The sequence below is a fragment of the Phycodurus eques genome, chromosome 1, assembly GCF_024500275.1.
Source record: "Phycodurus eques isolate BA_2022a chromosome 1, UOR_Pequ_1.1, whole genome shotgun sequence".
Taxonomy (NCBI): domain Eukaryota; kingdom Metazoa; phylum Chordata; class Actinopteri; order Syngnathiformes; family Syngnathidae; genus Phycodurus; species Phycodurus eques.
Genome location: NC_084525.1, coordinates 36,404,391 through 36,414,568, shown reverse-complemented (window position 1 = coordinate 36,414,568; position 10,178 = coordinate 36,404,391). Strand labels below are relative to the sequence as shown.

The 10,178-nt window shown below is 45.9% G+C and overlaps 2 protein-coding genes across 2 annotated transcripts; one reads left to right on the top strand and one right to left on the bottom strand.

Moving 5' to 3' along the window:
* Positions 1-932: 932 nt before the first annotated feature.
* LOC133409934 (retinol dehydrogenase 7-like) lies at positions 933-4,815 on the top strand. The gene is made up of 5 exons (XM_061690545.1): positions 933-1,018; positions 2,134-2,448; positions 3,664-3,922; positions 3,998-4,161; positions 4,234-4,815. The coding sequence occupies exons 2-5, from the start codon at positions 2,136-2,138 to the stop codon at positions 4,455-4,457; spliced, it is 960 nt and encodes a 319-aa protein (XP_061546529.1). The 5' UTR covers positions 933-1,018; positions 2,134-2,135; the 3' UTR covers positions 4,458-4,815.
* A 303-nt stretch (positions 4,816-5,118) lies between these two features.
* atp5f1b (ATP synthase F1 subunit beta) lies at positions 5,119-9,268 on the bottom strand. Its single transcript, XM_061690532.1, has 10 exons — positions 9,090-9,268; positions 8,172-8,350; positions 7,899-8,073; positions 7,671-7,792; positions 7,412-7,596; positions 7,167-7,325; positions 6,069-6,191; positions 5,782-5,994; positions 5,487-5,688; positions 5,119-5,406 (listed from the first exon to the last, which is right to left on the bottom strand). Exons 1-10 carry the CDS (start codon positions 9,194-9,196, stop codon positions 5,309-5,311), a joined length of 1,563 nt encoding a protein of 520 aa, XP_061546516.1. The 5' UTR covers positions 9,197-9,268; the 3' UTR covers positions 5,119-5,308.
* Between the last annotated feature and the right edge of the window lie 910 nt (positions 9,269-10,178).

Here is a 10,178-nt window from a genome sequence, read left to right as displayed (position 1 = left end):
GCTTGCATGGTTTGTCCGGGGATGGGATGTCCATCTTCACTGATGTGACACATGATGACAGCAGCAAAATGATTTCAGAAGTCAACAGAAACATTTTCTGTGCCAATTTGCAACAGAGCTGTTTGGGAGATCCTTTGTCATGCGGCAAGATAATGACCCAAGACAAAACTAAACAGGAAGGAAGGGAGTTCATCGGGGGCAACAAGTGGAAGGTTCGAGAGAGGCCTGGTCACTCTCCAGACTCCCCAGTATACAGTAGACTGAGCATGTATTTTACCTGCTGATGAGAGGATTGAAGGAAATAAGACTCCACAAAAATACCAATAGAAAGCCTTGAAAAGCATCACAAGAATGCAAAAGTTTGGTCATGGACCACAGGCAGGCTTGATGCAGTTAAGGACTTGCAACCACAGGATAGTCAGCATTGAGTTGAATTCCCTTAAAACCTTGGTGTACCCTGTTCATAAATACCTCAAAATTAAAGCTGAACTGTTGATTTGTCTTTTGATGTCGAACGCAAATCTTTCACTCTAAAACAACAACAAAAAGAAGAGGAAAAAAGGAATTGGTCTCACTGTTCCAATACTTTTGGAGAGGAGTGTGTTTCCACTGTATGTTCGACAGAGGAAATTCCAAAGTAAACAAAGCCAACTGGCTGTGCTTCCTCAAGCCAGTTGTTTACAACTCTGGAAAGTTGGGAAACGGTACTTGATCGACAGCGGTTTGTAGCCGCACTTATGATTATTACCTTGGAAGCAATTTATTGATGCTACATTGCCCCATTTTCCGTCCGCGTTTAGATAAGAATAACACGAAGAAGCATGAGGTCTTGTCACCAATTGAAGTGCGGCTGTTTTGACAGCTGGGGGCGCCATTCTGCATACATTTCCGTCATACCCAAAAACAAACTAAAAAGGGGGCGGGGTTCAATAGTTCAAAGAAATTGTACATTAATGGAACAGAGGACAACTCCACGCTTAAGCGCTTCACATTGCTCTGGTCCACCTCCTGTCGACGGGTAAGATGTTGTGCTTATCTTTCTAATACTTCTTGCTATATATTATTTTAATAGATGATGAGAAAACTGCAAATGTGTACTATTTGTACATTGGACGCCCACTTCAGTATCCAAATCACGTATTTCTTTTTCAGCTAACAATACCAATTGCATACTGCGTAATGAAATGACTTTTTAAGTCGTATCATAAATTAAGATGTCGTACACGGGAAGTGGTTTTTGTTGCTCATTACTGAATGGAGGCCCATTCCAATGTATTTACCTTCGCTAACCTCTAACCCTAAATTTATGCAACCGTTTGCAAGCTGGGTGATAGTGAAAAATGTAATTCCCATGTCAAAGTCAAGTTGGATGCTGTTAGGATTATGTGCACGCACGGGGGTAAAGGTTACATTCTGCCACGTTGGTCCTAAAACATTGTGCAATGTCATGTCACCCCACACTGCCCACAAAAAGCTAGGAATATTCGGCTTTCGGGTAAAAATGTCTGGATAAATCCTAAAATGCACTACCGGTACAACATTTATAGCCTACAGTGGAACCTCATGGCCTTCTCTAAACGTTTGAATGCACGTACGACAGACTCTTCTCAGTTTCAGTACTTTTCCCGTTGCTATTCTCTTACAAGGAGCTGAAAGGCAAAATTCACAGTCGGTGTTTGATTAAGGAATTGACCAATGTATTTCCTGGTTCAACTACAATTTGTATTTAAACTTCTCTTTGGCGCTTCACCATGCTGTTAAAGTAACCTCGCCATTGCAGGATGTTCCAAGTGTGAGTGTCTGGTTGCAGGTTGCAAAATAAATAACCCTCCCAAGTGGATGCCCAGGGTCACCCCCCACCATCCCCTTTGCACGGCGCTGAAAACACCTGTTGTCAATTTTGCCGTTCAGCTCCATGTCATAACAGCAAGCGGTGCAAAAAAACTACCGAAACGCTGAATAGTTGGACGTGCATTCAAGGGAAGGTCAAATTACGTTCACCTGTAAAAGTTATTCTGGGGTGTAGTTTAGGTTCCCGTTGAGATTTCACCCAAAATCCAAACATCTCTAATGTTTTGAGAGGAGTAGTGTATATGTTGGAGAACTACTGATTTCCTTCTATGCTTCCCGCAGACATGTATCTGTTCCTCCTGGGACTTGTCGTGTTCTACTACCTGTACCGCTGGCTCAGGGAGCTACCCAGGGTCTCCGACAAAGACGGCAAGTATGTGTACATCACCGGTTGCGACACGGGCTTTGGAAACCTCCTGGCCCGTCACCTGGACAACCTGGGCTTCCGGGTGATCGCCTCCTGCTACACGGAGAAGGGCGAAGAGGAGCTGAGAAAGTCATGCTCTCGAAACTTGACCACAACACACCTGGACGTTCGATCTGCTGAAAGTGTCGCCAAAGTTGCAGCCATGATCAAGGACAAAGTGGGGCAGCGTGGTGAGTGTGCAGCAGTGGTAGGAAGTAACAAAGTATAAATACTTCACAACGTTCACAAAGCTCGGGGCACCTGTTTTGGTAGCGTGTCCATTTTTCTTCTTTTTCTCATTTCAAGAACAACAGTATGTAAGTTAATAAAAGAGGGAAAGTATTTTGTGTGCATTTGTTATTGTGCCAAGTTATCAGAACAGGTACTGAACTGTATATAAATGAAAGTAAGTACATTTTAAGAGTCTTACCTTTTTGTTTACTAAAGAAGTTGAGAATCAATACTTCGGCAGAGTCTTTTTCTGCTTAAGTATTTGTAAATCTACCTAAGTACAGAGTATGAGTACTTTTTCCATCTGTCGTGTACAGATAGGTCATGTCTCCCTCACTTTCAGATTTTAACATATGAACAAAACCATGACCAGGACTCTTAGTAGGATGGGCACTATCATATCTGTTAATTGTCATTAGGATTGTGAAGGGGAAAACTTTCTGCCCTGCAAGGGGGCCTGGACACAAAAACTTTGAGAGCCCCTGATTTAGGATGCACAGTACATGCAATGTATACGGACAGTTAGATAAAGAATTTGTTTAATCAGATCATCATTATCTAAGACAAGCAAAAACATCAATCATATAGAATAGAAGACTGATGGATGGAAGGTGCTTTATTTGCAAAGAAAAAAGGGTTTTCTTTGTTTTAAAGGTATTCTTTTGAACCCTTGTCCCAGTCACTGATGGTGTGGTTGTTCACTCACCTGGCTGGCTTCCTTCTAGGCTGCGTGGGTTCGGTTCTCACTCAGTGATTGTGTGAAGGTTTGTGTGAATGGTCTGTGCGTGTGCAGCTCTTATTAACTGGCGACCACAGTCCAGAGCGTAGCCTGCCTTTTGCCCGAACTCGTCTGGTATAAACTGAAGCTCCCCTTGACCCTGAAAAGGAAAAGCAGTACAGAAAACGGACCGACGGACGCTTGCCTCCTCCGCTATTTTGTGGAAACGGATGCCTCACCTGTCATTCATCTATCCATCACACAGTGCGTGTCCTCATTAGTGGGTAAGAGGAAAACTATCACAGCTGACTGACTGGGAGGTGGGCTACACCCTAGACTGGTTCCCAGCCAAAAGCAAGGCCAGCATCAATCAAAACCGATCATCGTTAATTTTCTCAAGGCTTCTAAAATGTTGGCATTTTCTGTCTACACTGACTTCCTCATGTGGTCCTCGCAGGCCTGTGGGCCGTAGTTAACAACGCCGGCGTGTCCGTCCCCACGGCCCCATGCGACTGGCTAACCATCGATGACTACAAGTCCATGCTGGATGTGAACCTAAACGGGGTGATCGCTGTGACTCTGAGCGTCCTGCCGCTCATCAAGAAGGCCAGGGGCAGGGTGGTGAACGTGGCCAGCGTGTTTGGGAGGATTAGTCCCACCGGAGGTCCGTACACCGTCTCCAAGTACGGCGTGGAAGCGTTCAACGACAGCCTGAGGTGAAGCTGTGGACATTGGGCAACAAGTTTTAGCTTTGAAACAAGCACTGATGATAAATGGCTTTCCCCACTTAGGCTAAATATGGCACCCTTTGGTGTCAAGGTCCTGTGCATTGAACCGGGCTTCTTCAAAACAAACGTGACAGATGCTGCGATCCTGAGTAAGAATATCAAGTGGCTGTGGGACAAGGTGCCTCAGGAAGTCAGAGATGACTATGGACAGGAGTACCTTCAGAAATGTAAGTTTGGCTTATATATTCTCTTTCTTGTTCAAATTATTTCTTATACCTCTCTTCGCCCATCCCTTACAGCGTTAGCACTCTTATCAGACAAAGTTGCTAAGCTATCAGATGGAGACCTGATGAAGGTGGTTAACTGTATGGAGCACGCGGTATCGGCCGTTCGACCTCGTACTCGCTACTCACCAGGATGGGACGCCAAATTGTTCTGGCTGCCGCTGTCCTACATGCCAACCTGCGTCTCCACCTACATTCTGAGTAAAGAAGCCATTCCCATTGCCAAGCCAATGCAATAAGTGCACTAGTTTGTAACATTTTTACACACCTGTTCTTCAACACGACCACTTGTTCTGATACTGTTAGAGCAGTCAACTATTCAAAATGCAGTTACAAGAAAAGTGTCTTTTTTTTCCCCCACCTCAGATTGCAAAACTAAATTTGCTTTCCCCCCCCCCCCCCCTTTCTCCAATTAAACGTTCTCCTTTGGTTATGCTGTGCCATATTGAAGGCCTTATCTGAAGGGAGCATTATGTTCCGGCCAATGTGCAGGTCTTTGGTGATAAGCCTGTGTGAAAGGTTGCGGGGGGGACGGAGAGGAAAAAAAAAAAAAAACAACTTCAATTTGGGTTCAATAAAAAGCATTCTGTTCAGGAAGGCATGGAGCATGATATTTCCTTGTCGAGCTTACAAATGTAATGACAAGGGTGTGAGGTCTCCTTTTGTCAGGTTTTTAACACTACAATACCGCAAGCCACTCTTCACATAGAACACTTTACTGATCCGAGTCAACTACAACAGTCGATGACCTCATTGCGCTACACAAAAATACACATGCTACCAGTTTGTCATTTTATTTCAGCAACAACAGTTTGGATCGCTGCTAAACATGGCTCATGAGTGCCATCTTGTGGTCAGCGTAGGTAGAAGATTCTCTATAGAGAAAGAACAGTTGACGAATTGTGTACAGACTTGTTTTTTATTCCATCTTTTTTTTTTTTGCAAATGGTGACATTAAATAAAACTAAGATGACAGACAGGTACATTTGTATTTGGACACGTTTTATAAATCGAGTACTCCTAACAGCTGGACCCCTGCCTATTTCTTTGTTTTCTTCTTAGTTCCTCAATAGTTCGATTGTTCAGGCATTTAGGAGTGCTCCTCAGCCAGTTTCTCAGCCTTCTGGACCACTTCCTCGATAGGGCCAACCATGTAGAAGGCCTGCTCGGGCAGGGAGTCATACTCACCTAAGAGAAACAGGAAATTAATAATTACGTAAAATGTTGAGTAGTCCATTAAGTGTTCATGGGGACCCCACCACACTCACCTCCAAGAATGTCCTTAAAGCCCTTGATGGTCTCCTTTAGGGGCACCAGTTTGCCCATGTGGCCCGTGAAGACTTCAGCCACCTGGAATGGCTGGGACAGGAACCGCTGGATCTTGCGGGCACGGGCCACAGTAAGCTTGTCCTCCTCAGACAACTCATCCATACCCAGGATAGCAATGATATCCTGAAGGGATTTGTAGTCCTGCGCAACAAAAATAAATTGTGGAAATTTAGGCTTTAAGGATAAATTAAAACAAACAATCAATTAGGCTAGGTACAACTTAAAATGTCAGACCTGAAGGATTTTCTGCACACCACGGGCAACATCGTAGTGCTCGGCTCCAACAATGTTGGGATCCATGATACGGGAGGTCGAGTCCAGGGGGTCGACAGCAGGGTAGATGCCCAGCTCGGCGATGGCACGAGACAACACAGTAGTGGCATCCAAGTGAGCAAAGGTGGTGGCAGGGGCGGGGTCAGTCAAATCATCAGCAGGCACATAGATGGCCTGATAGGGGGAGGTAGGTACCATTTTTAAATTAAAGCACATACACATTTTATGAAGTGGACTGTTGAATGTACCTGAACTGATGTGATAGAACCTTTCTTGGTGGTAGTGATCCTTTCCTGCATAGTACCCATGTCTGTGGCGAGAGTGGGCTGGTAACCCACAGCAGAGGGGATACGACCCAGCAGGGCAGACACCTGAGAAGTCAAACGAAAAGGTTCAAACCAATTCCAACTAGACTTTACGCCGATCTGATCGGTGTTACCGGCCGATAATTAGTATTTTATGCTGATCGGCTTTCATGTCATAAGTCGCCGATCCGATCAATGACGTCATCGATCGGCTGCGCACAAGACATTTAACTCCGCGTCTTCGGCACATATGAATCCAAACGCTTGTTTATTTCTAGCCTTGTCACGTCTTGTTACGCAGTACTGTAACTATCTGACGGCGAATAAATGTAATAAAGACCTGAAAAAACACGGTGTGTGGGACGATTTTGCGGTGTCTCAGACAAACACGTAAGTTATTTGCAGTCTTTGCACAACTGAAGTACGTCGTGGGGAACGTCATCTAATTGCTTCAACACAACAAATTTGATCGAGCACCTGAAGAATGTACACGAAGAGCATGCCGCGTTCAAACAAAGCAGCGTGGTGGGGGGGAGGGGGTGTCCAACGGACTCAAACTCTGGACAACACTCGTCCATATAGCTGGGACAGTGAGAAAGTTAGAGTAAGCATGTCATTAACAGTATTTAAGTAATCTAATTACAGTAAGCTAGCACCCATTATTTCTGTCATGTAATGTTGATCTGACCTAAACTTATGTCAGTGGCCAATCCTTGAATGCCTCCGAGAGGTCATTGGTGTTTTAACTTTTGTCTAAAATGCTAGAAAATAATTTTGAGCTGGGATGGGCTCCAGCACGCAAGTGACCCTTGTGAGGATAAGCTGTACAGAAAATGGATGGATGGATACAGTACACAAGTATATACAATAAATGAACAAGTCATGTAAATAGACTGCTCCGTCTTGTGATAGGATTGGTGAACGGTTATTCTCTTTTTTTTTTTTTTTTAATAAAACTTGCTGATCAGCCCCAAAAATCCTGATCGTGTAAAGCCCAATTCCAACTTCAGTACACATCACACTTGTTCAGGAAGTGCTGACCTCAGAGCCAGCCTGTGTGAAGCGGAAGATGTTGTCGATGAAGAGCAGCACATCCTGACCCTCCTGGTCACGGAAGTACTCTGCCACTGTCAGTCCAGTCAGAGCCACTCTGGCACGAGCGCCGGGGGGCTCGTTCATCTGTCCGTACACCAGCGCCACCTAGCAGAGGAGGAGGCGAGTTGTAGAATAGAGAGCGCCAAAAAGAACAAAACAAAAACAAGGTGAGGCCTGTCTCATGTGCTCACCTTGGAGGTTGTGTCCTTCAGGTTGATGACACCGGACTCAATCATTTCATGGTACAAATCGTTTCCCTCACGGGTACGCTCGCCCACACCAGCAAACACAGAGTAACCTCCGTGGGCCTTGGCTACATTGTTGATCAGCTCCATGATCAGCACAGTCTTGCCTACACCAGCTCCACCAAAGAGCCCTGAAACCATAAAAAGATGCTGAAATTTTACAATCAAATTTATTTAAAATAAAATGTATTCATTTTGCACATACCAATCTTTCCTCCCTTGGCATAAGGGGCCAGCAAGTCCACCACTTTAATGCCAGTCACAAGAATCTCCTGCTCCACACTCATGTCAGTGAATTCAGGTGCCTCAGCATGGATGGGTGCAGTCCTGTGAAGAGAACACGGGTAACAAATGCATTTAGAGAAGCAAACACTGCATCAAATGCATGCATGTTCTATAAGTGTGTTTAATTTCATCTCCAAAGTGAACTTACTGCTTTGTGGAGATGGGGCCCCTCTCATCAATAGGTTCACCAATGACGTTCATAATCCTACCCAGGGTCTCAGGACCCACTGGGATTCTAATGGGTGCTCCAGTGTCCAGAACCTTCTGTCCACGGACCAGACCTTCAGTACCATCCATAGCAATGGTGCGTACAGTGTTCTCACCTTCACGAAACAAGGCAAGTTAATTTCCAACCCTCACATCGTAGCTTCCATGTTCTTCTAGTAGGAAACAAGACAGCATTACAAGTCCGGCTGCTCACCAAGATGCTGTGCCACCTCCAGAACGAGTCTGGACTCTCGGGCAGCGACCTCCAGGGCGTTGAGGATGGGTGGTAGGCCCTCATCGAACTGGACGTCCACCACAGCACCGATGACAGCCACGATGCGTCCGTTGGCAACACCAGCAGCAGCGGCGGCAGCGACAGGCGCAACATAGTCTCTGCCTGTGAGAAACACAACCCCAACAATCAATTCACAGTCATGACCTTCTGTTCACATCGGCCAGCTATTGTGCAAAGTTAAAAGCAGAAATCATGCTTGTCTGACGGCTATAGATCAATGTGATAACCATCACAAAGCCCCAAATTAACGCTTGATGAATTTTAAAACAAATTCCATGACAAAGCTCAGGAAGCAATTCACTACCTGAGAATGTCAGCTGAATGAAACCAACCCGAAGCTAACGTCGTCATTTCGGAGACAAAGTGTGACAGCTGCAGGTTCCTTCCCATTCTATCCAATCATATCATCGAATACATTTTCCTCGCTCTGCGTAAGGTATTTGATGCTTTGCTGGAGCAACGTTGAGGCTAAAAGTCCGCAAGAAAAACAACACCAATACGCCCAGCCCGTAATGCTAGTCTAGCAGCCACCTCATGTCATTTAGGAAAGGTCATTGCTGCTAGCATTGCAAAACCAGTCAAGACATCGTCCAACGCATGCGGTCTGCCAACAATGACCACGCACATTTGCTTCTAGTTGAGGAAGACCTTTTACAGCCCTACATTACTCCTAAATTGACGCGTGAATGTCAGGGCCTGTCAAGCCGCTCGAAAGGGCAGCCAGCGTGTGGCTAGCAACAGCTAACGTTAGCAGAGCTTTCGTCGCGCATTTGAAAGCCGTCTTATGACGTTTTGGGCACGTGCGGTTTCGCTCAAAATCCCCAAGACTGAATGGACTTGCGTGAAAGGACGGCCGGTGATCCGACAAGGGCCTTCAGGGGCTGGACCCCAGGCCTGAGAGCCTGCAGAGCCCCGGTGCAGCAGCGTCCCACGGCTCCCAACATGATCAAAATGGCTGAAGGTGGAAGGAGACAAGAGGAACTCGGCGGCTTTATAGTGAGTACACGCTCAAGCGAACTGCGCGTGTGCGTAATATTGAGTGTGAGCGTGCGCAGATGACGATTTTTTTTTTTTTTACCCCTTACACGCATGCGCACTTCTAAAAACCTATGCCGATGACATTCTTCCCTCCATAAACGTGGTTACGCAGCCAGTTGTGTTAATTGATACACACACAGTACTTGATAAAGAAGAAATGTTCACAAAGTGCTTCACAAAACAGATGATAAAAAGACACAAACAAATCCCCCCCAACAACCTGTTGTCCCTGGCCCCCGCTCTCCATTACATGCCTGGGACACCTATGAGTGGTGGACGGATCGATCTAAAATATCGATAATATCGCTACCAGGTTAGTGTGGGATCGGATCGATACTAAACTGAAACTATCGATGCAGTAGTTTCAGTTTCACTCTTGCATGCACTGCTTTGGTTTGGCTGTGAATGTGAGTGCGAATGGTTGTTTGTTTGTATGTGCCCTGCGATTGGCTGGCCACCAGTTCAGGGTGTACCCCGCCGCCTGCCCGCAGTTAGCTGGGATAGGCTCATTTTCCGAACCGCCTATTCGTACCGGGGTCGCGGGCGTGCTGGAGCCAATCACAGCTGACTCCGGGCAATTTAGAGTCTTCAGTTAAGTACCACGCATGTTTTGGGGATGTGGGAGGAAACCGGAGTTCCCGGAGAAAACCCACGCAGGCACGGGGAGAACATTCAAACTCCACCCAGGCGGGGCCGGGATTTGAACCCTGGTCCTCAGAACTGTGAGGCAGATGTACTCACCAGTCGTTCACCATGCTGGCTATATTATATTATATGCCCAAAAACATGCATTAATTGACAACTCTAAATTGCCCGTAGGTGTGACTGTGAGTGCGAATGGTTGTTTGTTTGTATGTGTCCTGCGATTGGCTGGCAACCATTTCAGGG